At 53.6% G+C, this 19,211-nt stretch overlaps 1 protein-coding gene across 2 annotated transcripts; it reads left to right on the top strand.

Annotated features, from left to right (window-relative positions):
• Positions 1-268: 268 nt before the first annotated feature.
• Positions 269-18,369, top strand: LOC1281502 (dynein beta chain, ciliary). Of its 2 annotated transcripts, XM_061645831.1 has the most exons (15): positions 269-841; positions 1,856-2,026; positions 2,139-2,227; positions 2,414-2,750; positions 2,838-3,103; positions 3,190-5,177; positions 5,249-6,507; positions 6,673-6,702; positions 6,958-8,340; positions 8,461-8,727; positions 9,521-9,853; positions 9,934-12,771; positions 13,592-14,988; positions 15,078-18,029; positions 18,121-18,369. In XM_061645831.1, exons 1-15 carry the CDS (start codon positions 536-538, stop codon positions 18,218-18,220), a joined length of 13,716 nt encoding a protein of 4,571 aa, XP_061501815.1. In that variant the 5' UTR covers positions 269-535; the 3' UTR covers positions 18,221-18,369. The 2 variants fall into 2 exon arrangements, with proteins under 2 accessions (XP_061501815.1, XP_061501816.1); XM_061645832.1 differs by lacking the exon at positions 6,673-6,702.
• Positions 18,370-19,211: the final 842 nt, after the last annotated feature.

Here is a 19,211-nt window from a genome sequence, read left to right as displayed (position 1 = left end):
ACCGTGTGTGTGTGTGTGTGCCTCTAACATACCTTCAGCAGATTTTTCGCTGATTGAAGTCTTCCTCTCCACGGCCCGCTAAAACCCCGGTGGCAAGGAAGTCGTAAGCAGACAAGCGAAACAACACACACACACACACACACACTCAGCACACACGTACCTGGTACAGTTCGGAAACACTTCCTGTGGAAACCAAACAATCAACCAGCAACGCTTCCCCGTATCCAAGGCAGTGCGCGCGTAGTAAGCCTTGGTGAAGTTGTGCACGAGCTACTCCACTACTGCACGGTGCAAAGCAGCGGGCTGTTCGATTTAAACTCGAAATTAATGCTCAATACCGTCCGCCCATTGCACGTTTGCACCTCGCCGGGAGCGGACGCACACGTTCCGGTGCTAAGTGTGTTCTGGTGTTGGATTGTCTCCGAGCGCAGCAGTCAGTCAGTCAGTCCAGTGTCCAGCGTGGAAATCCAGCGTGTCCAACGTGTGTGTGTGAGTGTTCGGTGTCCCGCTGACCCTTGCTGCCGGTGCTGCTGCGATGGCGGAGGAGAAGAAGAAAAAGGAAGAGAAGGAGGAAGACCCGTGCTCGGCGTTCGTCGGCCGGTACGTGCTGAAGACGATGCGCCTGAAGGACGAAAAGTGGCAGAAGCTGATCGGCAACGAGGAGCTGCGCACGATCGTGATGGACTGGGTGCTGCAACCCGCCGTGATGAAGCTGTTCGTAACGCTCAACAATGCTGGGGCGCTCGTACCGAGCTACCATTTCACGTCCACCGCCAAGGGCAAGATATGTTACTTCGTCAAGATCTCGGAGATGGCTGTGGAGATTGGGAAAATTCGTGAGGTAGGTTTGTGGGCTCTTGCAGGGGAGAAGGGGGGGGGGGGGAGAGATTTGGAAGAGAAAGTGAGGCCTGAAATCGTGCGGTGTTGTTTTTGCATTAATGGCCGTAACGGACCGGGTAGGACTATCGCGTCGTCGCCATCGCCCCGTTACCATTGGGAACGACCATGGCTACTGGGCCCTTGGAGTTGTTTATGCGTTTGATTGTGAAACACCCGCACACACACACACACACACATACACACATTGGTATTGATGCGTTAGAAGGTTAGGGAATTGTAGGTGTTTTCTAAAATTGGTACTCTGTACCGCAAAAATCAAGGTTTTGGTAAAAAAAAACTCAAGCCACCAACGCCCCTAGTTCCTCGGCCCCTTGTTCGATGCGTACGCATTACCTGTCTGGCCTTGTCTTTGATTGCAGGTTCAAAAATTACCCAATCTTTTTGATATGATAATTCAAAGCGCACGTTTTACAAATCTCCCCCTCAAAGAAACGTCCACTTGCTGGCAAAAAACCGTGCTTTAAATGCGTTGCTTGTTTTCCCGCGAACGACGAGCAGGGTTTGCTTGCGTGGCAAATGCCATTTACTTCACACTTTGTCGTGACCACGGTTTTAGCTGCAAGCCACGGTAATGGCCCCACAATGGCTCGGAATGGCTCGACGACTTGCCCGCAGCAGTGAGGTGCAATAAAATTTCTTAATTTAGGAACAATTACCACGTGTGTAATCTTGTGTTGCGATTTCGGTTTGCGGTATATTTCAGCAACGCATGCAACACACGTGTTTTGCTGGTTCGGTAACGGCATGTACAACAGCTTGTTTAAGCTGCTTAACCTTGTTGTGGGACAAAAGTGTCGGGGCATTTACAAAGGTGGAACAAGCTGCAGAAATACTACCAAAAATAGAGTATTATCCCTCTTTGTTTTGATGCTTTCTAGTCAATTAGTGTCTCCTTCTTGTCCATAAGTATCGATTGGAAATATTAAATTTCTTTCCTCAACCTCACTCCGCGCAGCAAATCATATACGGCGATCTAACACCGAACCCTATCGACGATCTATCGATTCTGGTGGATGAAATCTTCTACCCCATGATTAACAACCCACAAAACCAGGAAGGATGGCCTACCGCAATCGTCAAGGACATCGATAATCACGTCCAGGAGCTGCGGAATATTATTTCCGAGGTATGTAGGCGGTTGCTCGCCAACGCAAACAGTACAGAAAATAGCAACAAACAATTATGACTAAAACACACACACACACACACACGTCCCGTTCCCGCTACCCGCAATGAAGGTGAAAGGTAACATCATAAATCAAACGCTTCTGCCGATGCCTATTTCTATCGACAACATTATGCAGGTCGGGGAGGAAGTTCTGCAAGGGTAAGTTACAACCGTCCCAGGCGGCGCAAGCGAAATAAAACTTTTTCCCGCACTTTCCCGACACACGATTCATATTCACGTACACCATTCGTGTGCTCGCTTTTGTTCGTTCGATCGGTACCGCCGGTAATTTGCAATGGCCTCCACCCACCCGTCCACCCAACACGACACCCGCCACCGCAACAGCAACATCGATGCATGCAGTCTGAAAATGAAAAACTCCCTCGAGGGCATTATAATTAAGTGGGCCTGCCAGATTAATGACGTACTGAAGGAGGACTCGTCGCAGGCGTTCAAGGACGGGCGGCACCCGACGCCGGTCGAGGAGATCAGCTTCTGGGAATCGCGGCAAAAGAATCTACGCAACATCTACGCCCAGCTAACCGAGCCGAAAGCGCGACAAATTGGCGTTATACTCGAGGGTATCGATTCGGTGTACTCGTCCTCGTTCAAGAAGACGTTCAAGCACGTCGTACAGGCGGTACACGAGGCGGACGACATTTCGCTCTACTTGAAGCCGCTGGTAGGGCACACAACCCATTTGCTGTGTAATCACCTTTATTTTATCATTTTGCTTTCTGTCTGCTTGTGTGTGTGCTCCGTTTTTCAGCGTAAAACATTCGAAACATTCGAGAGTACCGATTTCACCGATTCAGCGGATATGATTTCCCCGATGCTTCATCTCGTGTGCCTGGTGTGGGCCAACTCGTGCTACTACGGTATCAACTCGCGGTTAGTGATTCTGTTCAAAATGATAAGCAACATGATGATAGCGGAGGCGAGCAAATCCCTCGATCCGGGCTCGCTGTTCCAGGGCGAGGTCGATGAGTCATTGATCAAAATTAGCCAAATCATTGATTCGCTGGAATTCTACAAGTAAGTGCCGGTAGCGGTTTGCGCTTTGCCGTACCGAAGAAACCCATCTATTATTGTACTGCGTTCCGTTCCTCCCACACACACAGATCCGAGTTTCATGACTTTCGCTCACGGTTGAGCGAGTTCGAGAAACCCAACACCCAACCCATCAACTGGACGTTTCGCGCGCGGGACATTTTCGATCGGCTCGACATCTACATCGTGCGGTTGAACGAAATAAAGGATATTTTCAACACGGCGGCCGAGTTTAAGAAGCTCGAAAAGGTGGAAATCGGCGGGCTGCGGGGTCGAGCGATCAGCCGCAAGATACAGGAGATCTACGACGACTACAACAAGCTCTACCAGCGCTGGGGATCGATCCAGTACGATCCGCTCGATCCCGACCCAAAGTTGCTGGGGTTCGCCAAGGACCGGCAGCGCTACATCGAGAAGGCAAGCGTGCTGGAGCGACGGCTGGCCGCCCAGTTCGTGCTTGCCTTTGAGGAGTGCTTCAACGTGGAGCAGCTGATGAAGCTGGTGCAGGTGCTGGGCAGTCTGCTGAACCGGCCCCTCATACAGCCGGACGTGTCCACCAAGATCGAAAGCATTGTGGCGCTGTTCGATGCCGATCTGAACGCGATGCGGCTCATTTACGAAACCGGCTGCGAGGAGTACCGGCAAAAGGGCTTAAAGGGAATTCCCATCGATGATGGATTCCCGCCCGTCGCTGGAGCAATTGCCTGGGTGCACAAGCTGCAGGATCGCATCAAAAAGCCGCTCACGGAGCTGGCGATGATCGATCTACCAATATTCGGCAACGAACTGGGTCAACGGGTGCTGCAGAAAGCGGACCGGTTGAAGGAACAGCTGGAGGACTTTGAGCAGCAACTGTTCTCCGCCTGGGTGGCGGATGTCACCAAGCATATCAACAATTTCATGAGCAAACCACTGCTCAGCCGTACCGATCCCCGGCTGCTGGAGATGAACTTCAACCAGGTACTGCAAACCATCATGGCCGAGGTCCGCTATCTGCGGTGCATGAAAGCGGTCAACATACCGGAGAAGGCCCAGCAGTACTACGCAACGGGGGAAGCGCTCTGGGCGGCTCGGATGAAGCTGTCGCGCATTGTGGAGTGGTACAACGAAATATGCAAAACCTGCGCACCGTGCGAGTTCGAGCTGATCCAGAAGGAGATCGATGAGATCGATGACATCCTCGGGGATGCGTGCTCGGGTCGGATCGATTGGAATAACTTCAGCCAAAGCTTCATCGACGGGCTGTACGACAAGCTGTACAACCTGTACTCCCGGGTGCTGAAGGCGAAGGCAAACATCAAGAAGGTACAGAACAGCATCCGCAGCTGGGGCAAGATACCGCTCTACGAACGGTTGAATGGAGATAACGCCTCGCTTATCAACATTGAAAACCGCTCGCTGATCGTGCAGCGGCGTCTAGAGGCGTGCCTGGAAACGAAGAAGCTTATCGAGAAGGTGATGGATGAAAACTTCAAGCTGTATTTCGACTATCTTGTCGCTTTGTCGGAAGAGAAGCTATCATCCACCACCAGCGCTACTGGATCGCAGCGTAGGAGCAGCATGGCGATGCCGGTAGGTGCTGCTGCGGAGGAACAAGAGGAACAACGACCACCTAGTGTAGTCCTCGATGCTCCAGAAGCGGAGGAAGACCCATCGGGAGCTGATACGCTGGACGATGTGCCGTCCCTCGACCAGTCGGAGCTCGGAAAGAACCTCTCCCAGCTGGAGCTGTTCCGTCCGTATGAAGAGTATGTAGATTCAATACTGTCGAAAGAAATTATGGAAGCTGTACACGTGAGCGTGAAGTACATCAAGTTTGAAATGGAAAACCGCCTCGGGCACAACACTCCAATCTTCGAGATCAAGTACGAGCTGCATCCGCCAGATACGCGCTTCTGTCCTTCGCTGGATCCGTACGATCCGGACGGGTTCTTTGCTTTGGTTGAAAGCATGATCACTGACATCTACTGCATGTCGGACATGATACCGAGAGTTGCCCAACCGGCCGAGAGTGAGCGTACCGACGAGGAAGGGAATGTATATCCGGAAACGTATGTGTGTGAGTATTCTGTTTGATCGTGGGATTGATTCCCTTGACCTCTTCAAGTGTGCTATCCGTTCTATTTGCAGCTCACTTAAGCAACAACGACGCTATCGAGCGTATGAAGCACTCGATCATGCTGATGGTGATTCAATCTACCCGCGATGCCGAAAAGTACGTTAAACAGTTCGACAACTACAACTATCTCTGGCTGGACGATAAGCACAGTGTGCTGGCACAGTTTCTCAAGTACGGACGGCCGCTCACGCAGGACGAGATGGAAATGTTGCTCTCCACCGAAACGCCCCTCAAGGAGGTCGCCCCAACGCTGGAACAGTTCAAGGCCCAGATCGACAGCTACATCGATCTGTTTGACGAGGTGTACCAGACGGAGGTGTCGCACGTGTTCGACACGTGGCTGTTGGTCGACTTTCGGCATTTCAAGCACAAGCTGCTGCACGAAATAGGCAAGTGGTCCAACATCTACAAGCAAACGCTGATCGATCGCGTGGTTATCAGCTTGCAGGAGCTGGAAGAGTTTAGCATCGAGTGCGACGAAGTGCTGGGGCTCGAAGCCGCCGAGGAGGACTTCCCCACGCTGCTCAAGATACTGTCCGTGCTGAACAAAATCAAGGAGCGGGAAACGGCCACGGACAACATGTTCGAGCCGCTGAAGGCGACCGTCGATTTGCTGAAAACCTACAACGTAGAGTTCAACGAGACGGTCTACAAGCAGTTTACCGAGCTGCCCGAGCGTTGGCTGCACATGAAGAAGACGGCCCAGAAGGTGCGGGAAAAGATTGCCCCGGCGCAAGCGTACCAGGTGGATCTCATTCGCAAGCGCATCAGCCTGTTCGACATCCGCATGAAGCTGTACCGGGATGGGTTCAAGAAGCTGCCCTGCTTCAAGGTCCCCTGCAAGAACGTGTACGACATTTGCGATCAGGTGAACCTGGAGCTGAACATCATGGAGACGCAGCTGAAGAATCTCAGCGACTCGGCGAGCCTGTTCGAGCTGAGCCCGCCGGACGATACGAAGCTGCGGCTGTGCCGGAAGGAGGTGAAAATGTTGAAGCAAATCTGGGACTTTGTCTACACGGTTGAATCGTGCGTGAACGATTGGAAGAAAACATCCTGGAAGAAGATTGACGTTGAGGCGATGGACGTCGAGTGTAAGAACTATGGCAAGCAGATTCGCCAGCTGGACAAGGACATGCGTAACTGGGCACCGTATCTGCATCTGGAGGCGATCCTGAAGAATCTCATGACATCGCTGCGTGCCATTACGGAGTTGCAGAATCCGGCCATCCGCGAGCGTCATTGGTTTGAGCTGATGCAAGCTACCAAGGTATGTAACTGGATACGAGCTTCAGTTGATTGTGTCTCCCTTTAGCTGAAGAATTTGGCTGGTTCATGTTGTTTGTGTCGTTACAAATCTTGATTCATTTTTTTATTCAATGCTTCAACCACTTCTACAACATCGACATAAACGACAACGCGGGATACTGTTCAGCTGATACAAACATATGGGAAAGAAATGCTGGTTTGTGATGGTTTTTCAAGAGTGTGATGATTGGTCGTGTTTTATGTCTTCACTTTCTATTAATCTTTGTTTTCGTTCAAGCGCACTGTAAATCTCTAACCGCACTAATAGCAAAGTGTTGTACATTATTTGAGGTTACTTTAGTTTTCGTATTCATTTATGGCACAATTTCTTTTTCCAAGCATAATGAAAACTCATCGCTTTTCGTTGCCAAAAGCGTCCATTTCTAATCACGATTCCTCTAACACGCCCTAGGTACGCTTCCAAATGGTAGACTCAACCACACTGGCCGACCTGCTCGAGCTGAATCTGCACAACTACGAGGAAGAGGTGAAAGGCATCGTGGACAAATCGGTCAAGGAGATGTCCATGGAGAAAATGCTCAAGGATCTGGAGGTCGCGTGGAAGGATCTGCAGTTCGAGTTCGATCCGCACGAGCGCACCCACCTGAAGCTGCTGAAAATCTCGGAAGAAGTCATGGAGATGCTGGAGGAAAACCAGGTGCAGCTGCAGAACCTGCTGTCCTCCAAGTATGTCGCCTACTTCCTCGAGCAGGTGTCCCGCTGGCAGCTGTCCCTCTCGAATGCCGACTGCGTCATCACGGCCTGGTTCGAGGTGCAGCGCAAGTGGATGTACCTGGAGAGCATCTTCATCGGGTCGGAGGACATCCGCAACCAGCTGCCCGAGGACTCGAAGCGCTTCGACAACATCGACAAGGAGTTCAAGCAGCTGCTGGCCGGCATCGTGGCCAATCCGAACATCGTCAAGGCGACCAACCGGCCCGGGCTGTACGAGAAGCTGGAGAGCCTGCTCGAGCAGCTCATACTGTGTGAGAAAGCCCTCAACGACTATCTGGAAACGAAGCGGCTCGCCTATCCACGCTTTTACTTTGTGTCGTCCGCCGATCTGCTCGACATCCTGTCGAACGGCAACCAGCCGGAGCTGGTGGCGAAACATCTGACCAAGCTGTACGATTCCATCGCCAAGCTGCGGTTCGACAAGAGCTCCAACAAAACCGCCATCGGTATGGTGTCGAAGGAGAACGAGGAGTTTGTCCAGTTCAAGGACGAGTGTGACTGCGACGGGAAGGTGGAGATATGGCTGAACCGCATCACCGACTCGATGCGCATCACGCTGCGCGACCTGTTCGAGCGCTCCGTGACGGCGTACGAGGAGAAGCCGCGCGACTCGTGGATTTTCGACTGGCCCGCCCAACCGGCCCTGTGCGCGACCCAGATCTGGTGGACGACCGAGGTGAACGTGGCGTTTGCCAAGCTCGAGGAGGGCTACGAGAGCGCACTGAAGGACTACCAGAAGAAGCAGATCCTGCAGCTGAACGCGCTCATCGTGCTGCTCTGCGGCGAGCTTAGCCAGGGCGATCGGCAAAAGATTATGACCATCTGCACGATAGACGTGCATTCGCGCGACGTCGTGGCCAAAATGATACTGCAGAAGGTGGAGACGGGCCAGGCGTTCCAGTGGCAGAGCCAGCTGCGCCACCGGTGGGACGATAAGCTGGGCGACTGCTTCGCAAACATTTGCGATGCCCAGTTCCGGTACGATTACGAGTATCTGGGCAACACGCCCCGGTTGGTAATTACGCCGCTAACGGATCGGTGCTACATCACCCTCACGCAGGTAGGTACCAAAAACCACAAAATCAGCGCCTTCATCTCGTGTTTACTACACTTTGGGAACAAACCTTCACCCCCCCCCCCCCCTCCCCCTGATTCGTGTTCTGTTTTCTCCCCACACTAGTCGCTGCATTTAATCATGGGCGGTGCACCGGCCGGACCGGCCGGCACGGGCAAAACCGAAACGACCAAGGATCTCGGCCGGGCGCTCGGCATCATGGTGTACGTGTTTAACTGCTCCGAGCAGATGGACTACAAATCGTGCGGCAACATCTACAAGGGCTTATCGCAAACCGGCGCCTGGGGATGCTTCGACGAGTTCAACCGCATCTCCGTCGAGGTGCTGTCCGTCGTGGCGGTGCAGGTCAAATCGATACAGGATGCGATCAAGGTAAGCGACACGACACCCAACCTGCCGACGGACGCAATCGGTTGTACAAAATCTCTCCGTACCCACACACACACACACACACACAAACAAACACAAACACTTTTGGTACCTTTACTCGCCCTGTAACTGGAAAATCCCTCCGTTTCTTTCTCTACTTGGTGGTTGAATAATGTGTTGTGTGTTTCTCTGTACATGTGTTGCGTGTGTATGTATATGTGTATCGCGTGGTAATGGTGTGTGTGTATAGGGAGGGAAAAAGTATGCAACCCTTAGCGATAGCAAGGTAAATTTGGAAATCGATTCTATCGTTGGATGTTTTACGTTCAAGCAGCACCCACGTCCCGGTCCTTCCCCGGTCTTTTGCGGGAATTTGGAAATTGTGGCAATGTTTTTGTGTTTTTTTCGATTTGTGCATGTATGCTGCTGGTAGTTTTATTGCTTCATCTTGTTTTTCACTGTAATGCAACGAAAACGGTAAAGTAGCTGTAGGGGTTTTTGTGCACCAATCGAAAGGGTTTTTAATTAATGTTTAATTTCGGCTTGTACTTTGGAGTCGTTTGAAGTAGTTTGAGATAATTTAAACATTTCACTTTAACCATTCAACATCCTGCTCGTCGCTTGAATCATCGTAATTGAGCATACTGCATGTTTGCTTGAAGCACTCAATTTTACATCTGCATTTTAACATTCTCTTCCCACCGCCATTTGCGTCATCTGCCCACCGCAACCCATCATCCATTCATCCGTTTTTGTACCGGCAACTGAAATAATTATCAAAATTCCCTACCAATAGGGCAAGAAAAGCATATTTAACTTTATGGGCGAAACCATCTCGCTCATTCCAACCGTGGGCATTTTCATCACCATGAACCCGGGCTACGCCGGTCGTACCGAGCTGCCGGAGAATCTGAAAGCGCTCTTCCGGCCGTGCGCGATGGTCGTGCCGGACTTTGAGCTGATCTGCGAAATCATGCTCGTGGCGGAAGGCTTCCAGGAGGCCCGGCTGCTGGCCCGCAAGTTCATCACGCTCTACACGCTGTGCAAGGAGCTGCTGTCCAAGCAGGACCACTACGATTGGGGACTGCGTGCGATCAAGTCGGTGCTGGTCGTGGCGGGATCGTTGAAGGTAAGTTTGTTCTAGCTCATCATTTAATTTCCGACTTTTCCGGCTTAACTATGACCCGTTTGTGTCCCTTCACACCGTAGCGAAGCGATCGAGAGCGGCCCGAGGATCAGGTGCTGATGCGAGCGCTGCGTGACTTTAACATACCGAAAATCGTCACCGACGATGTGCCCGTGTTTATGGGGCTTATAGGCGATCTGTTTCCCGCGCTCGATGTGCCGCGAAAGCGATCGCCCGACTTTGAGAAGCTGATACGCCGCTCGACGCAGGAGATGAAGCTGCAGCCGGAGGATAGCTTCATCCTCAAGGTGGTCCAGCTGGAGGAACTGTTCGCGGTGCGCCACTCGGTCTTCATCGTCGGCAATGCCGGCACGGGCAAGACGCAGGTCTGGAAGGCGCTGTTCAAGACGTACCAGAACCAGAAGCGCAAGCCACACTTTAACGACCTCAACCCGAAGGCGGTCACGAACGACGAGCTGTTCGGCATCATCAATCCGGCCACGCGCGAGTGGAAGGACGGGCTGTTTTCCGTGATCATGCGCGACCAGGCGAACATGCCCGGCACGGGACCGAAGTGGATCGTGCTGGACGGTGACATCGATCCGATGTGGATCGAAAGCTTGAACACGGTGATGGACGACAACAAGGTGCTGACGCTGGCGAGCAACGAGCGCATTGCGCTGACGAAGGAGATGCGCCTGCTGTTCGAAATCTCCAACCTGCGCACCGCGACCCCGGCGACGGTGTCCCGGGCCGGCATCCTGTACATCAACCCGCAGGATTTGGGCTGGAATCCGTTCGTCGCGTCGTGGATCGATTCGCGCGAAACGCAGGCCGAGAAGGGCATCCTGTCGGTGCTGTTCGACAAGTACATACCGCCGCTGATGGACGCGCACAAGCGGTTCAAAAAGATAACGCCCATCTCGGAGATTGCGATGATACAGATGACCTGCCATCTGCTGGACTGCCTGCTGACGCCGCAGAACCTGCCACCCGAGTGTCCGAAGGAGTGGTACGAGATATACTACGTGTTTGCGGTGATCTGGGGCTTCGGGTCGTCGCTGTACCAGGACCAGCTGGTCGACTGGCGGACCGAGTTTCACAAGTGGTGGATCAACGAGTTTAAGGCGATCCGCTTCCCGCCCGGTGGCACCATCTTCAGCTACTACATCGATCCGGAAACGAAGAAGTTCAACCCCTGGACCGAGCTGGTACCGTCGTTCGAGCTCGACACGGACATTCCGCTGCAGTCGATGCTGGTGCCGACGACGGAGACGACGCGGCTGCGCTGGTTCATGGACATACTGATCGAGGACAAGCACCCGGTGATGCTGGTCGGTGGGGCGGGCTCGGGCAAGAGCGTCATCGTGGCGGACAAGCTGAGCAGCCTGTCGTACAAGTACGCGGTGACGAACGTGCCGTTCAACTTCTACACCACCTCGGAGATGCTGCAGCGCGTGCTGGAGAAGCCGCTGGAGAAGAAGGCGGGCCGCAACTACGGGCCGCCGGGCAACAAGACGATGGTGTACTTCGTGGACGACATGAACATGCCGGAGGTGGACACGTACGGCACGGTGCAGCCGCACACGCTCATCCGCCAGTTCATGGACTACCGGCACTGGTACGATCGGGCCAAGCTGTCGCTGAAGGACATCCACAACTGCCAGTTTGTGTCGTGCATGAACCCGACGGCCGGCTCGTTCACGATCGACCCGCGGCTGCAGCGCCACTTTTGCGTGTTTGCCGTCAGCTTCCCGAGCGGCGATCCGCTGTACCACATCTACTACTCGGTGCTGTCGCAGCATCTGTCCAACCCGCTGAACAAGTTCAACCTGGCGACGCAGAAAATCTGTGCCGCGCTGGTCACGTGCGCCCTCAACCTGCACACCAAGATGGGGCAGATGTTTCTGCCGACGGCGGTCAAGTTTCACTACGTGTTTAACATGCGCGACCTGGCCAACATCTTCCAGGGCATGCTGTTCGGGAACGGGGAGACGTGCGCCGAGCCGAACCAGCTGATCCGCCTGTGGGCGCACGAGGCGACGCGCGTCTACGGCGACAAGCTGGTGGAGGAGCGGGACATTGACAACTTCAACAAGCTGATCGTGGACGTGGTGAAGAAGTCGTTCGAGGAGATGGACGAGACGAAGGTCTTCTCTAAGCCCATCATCTACTCGCACTTTGCGGAGGGACTCACCGATCCGAAGTACATGCCGGTGGCGAGCTGGGAGACGCTGAACAAAACGCTGGAGGAGGCCCAGTCCAACTACAACGACATGATCGGGGCGATGAATCTGGTGCTGTTCGAGGACGCGATGAGCCACATCTGCCGGATCAGTCGCATTCTGGAGGGACCGCGTGGGAACGCGCTGCTCATCGGTGTCGGTGGCTCGGGCAAGCAGTCGCTGTCGCGGCTGGCCGCCTTCATATCGGGCCTGGAGGTGTTCCAGATCCAGCTGCGCAAGGGCTACAGCATCGCGGACCTGAAGGCGGACCTGGCGGTGCTGTACATGAAGGCGGGCGTCAAAAACGTCCCCTGCATGTTCCTGATGACGGACGCGCAGGTCGCCGAGGAGTCGTTCCTGGTGCTGATCAACGATCTGCTAGCGTCCGGCGAGATACCGGAGCTGTTCCCGGAGGACGAGATCGACAACAACATCATCAACGCGCTGCGCAACGAGGTGAAGCAGCTGGGCATGATGGACACGAAGGAGAACTGTTGGAAATACTTCATCGAGAAGGTGAGGAAATCGTTGAAGCTGGTGCTGTGCTTCTCGCCTGTCGGCTCTACGCTACGTGTTCGGGCGCGCAAGTTCCCGGCGATTGTGAACTGTACGGCCATCAATTGGTTCCACGAGTGGCCCAAAAATGCGCTCGAGTCGGTGTCGACGAGGTTCCTGTCGGAAATCGAGGTTTTGCCGGTAAGTGTGCTGTAAATTCATGTTGTATTTGATTAATCAGTCGCAAAGAGTCATTCAAATTAATACTCAATGAGGTGTGGTTTGAATCTGGAGACGAATATCTAAAGATTCTTGCCTCTAAAGATTATTGATTCTTTGAAGATTCGTGAATCTCTGAAGATCAATTGATAATAAGCTATTGAGTCAGTCTTTAAGGAACCATACATCCCTAAGGCTTCATATAAATATTGAAATATGCATGAGTTTTATGTGATTAATGTCTAAATTAGCGCATGATTCTATACAGATTCATGAATCTCTGAAGATTTACAAAGAATCTTCAAAGGTTGAAAAGTCTTCAAATAATCATAAATCTCTAAGGCTTCTTATGAATATTGAAATATTCCTGAATCTGAAGGGATTCATGAATCAATCACCGAAATATTATTCACAAATTCGTGAATTTTTGAAGATTAATATGATTGTTTACAGATTCATCAATCATTAGAGATTCATTAATGTTTGAATATTAATATGATGATCCATGAATCATTAGAGATACATAAATCTAACAAGTGAAAGAGAGAGAGACATGAATCCTTGAAGATTAATAAGATTTCTTACTGATTCATGAATCATTGGAGTTTCAAGAATATCTAAAGATTCACAAGATTTTTTGTTGATTCATGAATCGTTAGAGATAATTGAATCGTTGAAGAATCTTGAGCCTCAAAATAAGATTCAGAGTCATTCAATCACTTTCATGAATCGCTTGGCAAATTCATGTGCCTGTATCTCAATGACTCATCTCTAACACACACGCCTTCCGTTTGTCTTGCAGCCCGAGCTGGTTGAACCGATCGCCGTGTTCATGTCGTACGTGCACGGTACCGTCAACGAAATGTCACAAACGTACCTGCAGAACGAGCGGCGCTACAACTACACCACACCGAAGTCGTTCCTCGAGCTGATCTCGCTCTACGCCAAGCTGCTGACGGACAAGACGCTCGAGCTGCACGATCGCATCCACCGGCTGGAGAGCGGCATCCTCAAGCTGGCCGAGTGTGCCAAGCAGGTGGACTCGCTGCAGCTCCAGCTGGCCGACCAGGAGATCGTGCTGAAGGTGAAGAACGAGGAGGCGGACAAGCTGATCAAGGTGGTCGGGGCGGAGAACGAGAAGGTACAGAAGGAGAAGAACATTGCCGCCGAGGAGGAGCTGAAGGTGCGCGTCATCGAGGAGGATGTCGGGGCGAAGGCGCGCGTCTGCGAGGAAGATCTGCGCAAGGCGGAGCCGGCCCTGCTCGCCGCCCAGGCGGCCCTCGACACGCTCGACAAGACGAACCTGACCGAGCTGAAATCGTTCGGGTCGCCGCCGGACGCGGTCGTCAATGTGTGCGCGGCCGTGCTGGTGCTGTTCTCGCCCAAGGGCAAAATCCCGAAGGACCGCAGCTGGAAGTCGTGCAAGATGATCATGAACAAGGTGGACGTGTTCCTGAACGATCTGCTGTACTACGACAAGGAGCACATCCATCCGGACGTGATCAAGGCGCTGCAGCTGTACCTGCGCGATCCCGAGTTCGATCCGGACAAGATACGGGCCAAGTCGATCGCGGCCGCCGGGCTGAGCGCCTGGGTCATCAACATACACCGGTTCTACGAGGTGTACCAGGTGGTGGAGCCGAAGCAGCGCGCCCTCAACGAGGCGCAGACCGAGCTGAAGGACGCGCAGGACAAGCTGATGGAGCTCGAGTCGAAGATTACCGAGCTGGAGGACAAGCTGGGCGTGATCGAGGCGGCGTTCAACAATGCGCTCGCGGAGAAGCAGAAGTGCCAGGACGAGGCGGACAAGACGGCGTTCACGATCGACCTGGCGCATCGTCTGGTGAACGGGCTGGCATCGGAGAATGTGCGCTGGCGGGAATCGATAGCCATGCTGAAGGGCCAAACGGTGACCCTGCCGGGCGATGTGCTATTGGTGGCCTGCTTTATCAGCTATGTCGGCTGCTTCACCAGACGATACCGCGTCGAGCTGCAGGAGCGGCTGTGGATACCGACGTTCCGCATGTCCCGCCCGATGATCCCGTTCACGGAGGGTGTCGATCCGCTCAGCCTGATCTGTGACGATGCGATGATCGCGTCGTGGAACAACGAGGGCCTGCCGTCGGATCGGATGTCGGCGGAGAACGCCACCATACTGACGTACTCGTCCCGCTGGCCGCTCATGATCGATCCGCAGCTGTAAGCTGATTCCCGCGAAGAATTGTGGTGCAGGATTGAAGCCTCCTTTTTTCTTACCTACTCTTGTTTTCTCTTCCATCTCGCAACAGACAGGGCATCAAATGGATCAAGCAAAAGTATGGTGACGAGCTGACGGTGCTGCGGCTGACCGTGCGCGGCTACCTGGACGTGATCGAGCGGTGCGTGGTGAACGGGAAGATACTGCTGATCGAGAACATCGGCGAAACGGTCGACGCGGTGCTGGACCCGCTGCTCGGCCGGATGCTCGTCAAGAAGGGCCGCTGCCTGCGGATGGGCGAGAAGGAGATCGACTACAATCCCAGCTTCCAGCTCATCCTGCAGACGAAGCTGGCCAACCCGCACTACAAGCCGGAGATGCAGGCGCAGACGACGCTCATCAACTTCACCGTCACGCGCGACGGCCTCGAGGAGCAGCTGCTGGCCGAGGTGGTGAAGGCCGAGCGGCCCGATCTGGAGAAGCAAAAGGCGGACCTGACGACCGAGCAGAACCGGTTCAAGATCACGCTCAAGCTGCTGGAAGACGACCTCCTTAGTCGCCTCTCGTCGGCCGGTGAGAATGTGCTGGAGGACGCCTCGCTCGTGCTGAACCTGGAGAAGACGAAGAAAACGGCGGCCGAGGTCGAGATCAAGGTGCGGGAGAGCCGGAAAACCTCGGAAGCGATCGACGTCGCGTTCGAAAGCTACCGGTCGGCGGCCGAGCGTGCCTCCATACTGTACTTCATCCTGAACGATCTGCACAAGATCAACCCGATCTACCAGTTCTCGCTGAAGGCGTTCACGACCGTGTTTAAGGACGCGATCGCGAAGACGCCGCCCGCCGACAAGCTGAAGGAGCGCGTCGCCAACCTGATCGAGTCGATCACGTTCGCGGTGCACATGTACACCACGCGCGGCCTGTTCGAGAAGGACAAGCTGATCTTCATGGCGCAGATGGCGATCCAGATACTGCTGCACGCGAAGGAGATCGATCCGGGCGAGCTGGACTTCCTGCTGCGCTTCCCGTACACGCCGAACCTGACCTCGCCGTTCGACTTCCTGTCCAACAGTGGGTGGGGCGGCATCAAGGCGCTCGCCAACATGGACGAGTTCCGGGCGCTCGACAAGGACATCGAGGGGTCGGCCAAGCGGTGGCGCAAGCTGACCGAGTCGGAGTGCCCGGAGCGGGAGAAGATGCCGGGCGAGTGGAAGAACAAGAATGCGCTGCAGCGGCTGTGCATTATGCGGTGCCTGCGCCCGGACCGGATGACGTACGCGATCCGGTACTTTGTGGAGGAGAAGCTGGGCGCCCGGTACGTGGAGGCGCGCACGGTTGAGTTTGCCCGCTCGTTTGAGGAGTCGAGCGCGAGCACGCCGGTGTTCTTTATCCTTTCGGCCGGCGTCGACCCACTGAAGGATGTGGAGAAGCTGGGCAAGAAGATGCGGTTCGCGTCGGACTACGGCAACTTTTACAACGTGTCGCTCGGGCAGGGGCAGGAGGTGGTGGCCGAGGCGGCGATGGACGTCGCGTGCAAGGAGGGCCACTGGGTGGTGCTGCAAAACATTCACCTCGTCGCGAAGTGGCTGCCGACGCTGGAGAAAAAGATGGAAGCCACGCAGGAGGGCGCACACGCCAACTACCGGCTGTTCATTAGCGGCGAGCCGGCCCCGTCCGCCGAGTACCACATCATACCGCAGGGCATCCTCGAGTCGGCCATCAAGATCACGAACGAGCCGCCGACGGGGATGCTGGCGAACGTGCACAAAGCGCTGGACAACTTCAACCAGGAGACGCTGGAAATGTGCGGCAAAGAGGCCGAGTTCAAGGCGATTCTGTTCTCTCTGTGCTATTTCCATGCGGTGGTCGCGGAGCGGCGCAAGTTCGGCCCGCAGGGCTGGAACCGCTCGTACCCGTTCAACGTGGGCGACCTGACGATCAGCGTGTACGTGCTGTACAACTACCTGGAGGCGAACAACCGGGTGCCGTGGGAGGATCTGCGCTACCTGTTCGGCGAGATCATGTACGGCGGCCACATCACGGACGACTGGGACCGGCGGCTCTGTCGGACGTACCTGGAGGAGTTTATGCAGCCGGAGCTGGTCGATGGGGATCTGAACTTTGCCACCGGCTTTCCGGCCCCGCCCAACCTCGACTACGTCGGCTACCACAACTACATCGACGACAATCTGCCGTCCGAGTCGCCGCATCTGTACGGGCTGCATCCGAACGCGGAGATCGGCTTCCTCACCACGCTGTCCGAGCAGGCGTTCAAAACCATCTTCGAGCTGCAGCCGCGCGATTCGGGCGCCTCGAGCGGCAGCTCCATCAGCCGGGAGGACGTGGTGAAGAACATCATCGACGATTTTCTCGACAAGCTGCCGGAGGAGTTCAACATGCTGGAGCTGATGGCACGCGTCGAGGATCGGACGCCGTTCATCATCGTCGCGTTTCAGGAGTGCGAGCGCATGAACATACTGGTGCGGGAGGTGAAGCGGTCGCTGCGGGAGCTGCTGCTCGGGCTGAAGGGCGAGCTGACCATCACGACCGACATGGAGACGCTCGAGGGGGCGCTGTTCTTCGACCAGGTGCCGGACAACTGGACCAAGCGCGCGTACCCGTCGATGTGCGGGCTGCAGTCGTGGTTCGCCGACCTGCTGATCCGCATCAAGGAGCTGGAGGCGTGGTCGAACGACTTCAATCTGCCGTCCTCGGTGTGGCTGGCCGGGTTCTTCAATCCGCAGAGCTTCCTCACGGCCATCATGCAGCAGACGGCGCGCAAGAACGAGTGGCCGCTGGACAAGATGTGCCTCAGCTGCGACGTGACGAAGAAGTGGAAGGAGGACTTTAGTGCGCCGCCGCGCGAGGGCGCCTACGTGAACGGGCTGTTCATGGAGGGCGCCCGGTGGGACGTGAGCGTCGGCTCGATCGCGAACTCGCTCATGAAGGAGCTGTTCCCCCAGATGCCGGTCATCTACATCAAAGCCATCACGCAGGACAAGCAGGAGACGAAAAACATTTACGAGTGTCCGGTCTACAAAACGCGGTAAGTGAGGGGGTGGTTGAGGTGGGAAGAGGAAACGGCGAACCTCTTCAATAGCGACCATGACGACGTGTGTGCTTTTTTTTGTTTGCAGAACCCGGGGCCCAACGTTTGTGTGGACGTTCAACTTGAAAACGAAGGAAAAGTCCGCCAAATGGACACTCGGCGGTGTTTGTCTGCTGCTGCAGGTTTAAGCAAACATCCCGGACCCCAAATTGTGCAGTGCAAAATGGAGCGTATCGCACGTGTGTGGAAAAGTAAAGTAATTGAAATGGATTTTTGTGAATTGATGCTACGGGGCACGCTATGATTTAACGTTGGATTGAAATAAAATGCAAATTTGGCATAGTTGATAAGATGATTGAATTGTGATCACTACATATACTTTAAACATTATTCGAAATAATAATTGTCACCCAAATGAAAAAAATGAATGCAACGTAAAGGTCGTGCTGGAAAATCGTCCAATTCAAATCGAAGCGGCAGTTGATGTATTGCAGATTGCATATCAGTCGGGTATGAAGTTTTAGAACGGAAAAATTATTAATTTTAGAGCGGATTGCATACAAAGCTTGCACACTCGACAGAAAGATGTCGCACACATAGTTCTCAGTTTCATATGCTGATGACGCTGCACACTTTTGAGAGGTGATGCGGGTTGCATACAACTTGCACAGTGAATGACACAAGCATTGCATACTCTGTAGGCGGATAACCATTCTGCATCATTGCATACCTTTTAGAGGTCTTGTTCGCACATTGCACACTGTTTTTAGTACCGAGCAGTACTTACCGATTCAGATGTAGATGGTGCTAATTTAGTTGTCATTTGCCTATATTTGGGAGTAAAGGTGTGATGCAAATTGCATACCATTGCGAAAATAATCCTTTTTTTTCAACTATTTTTGAGCTAACGAAAACCACGGCGTCTACAAATTTTGCTCACTTTTTACAAGGTAAGCTTAATGTTCTTCCCCATTTTAGTTTATTATGGGGCCTGCATTGGACCAGTCTTCCTGAAAATGGTTAAATATATAATTACTGCTCGAGTTTTTAGATATAAGTTGAAGCAGGGAATCATAGAAAATATCAAACTATTTTATGTAGTTGTTGCTACAATATTTGTATTTTAATTTCTAAGCTAGAAAGCTTAAAATATGTATCCAGCCAGCTAGCAGACGATAG

Source organism: Anopheles gambiae, chromosome 2 (assembly GCF_943734735.2).
Source record: "Anopheles gambiae chromosome 2, idAnoGambNW_F1_1, whole genome shotgun sequence".
Lineage (NCBI taxonomy): Eukaryota > Metazoa > Arthropoda > Insecta > Diptera > Culicidae > Anopheles > Anopheles gambiae.
This window is presented reverse-complemented; position numbering and strand designations above follow the sequence as displayed.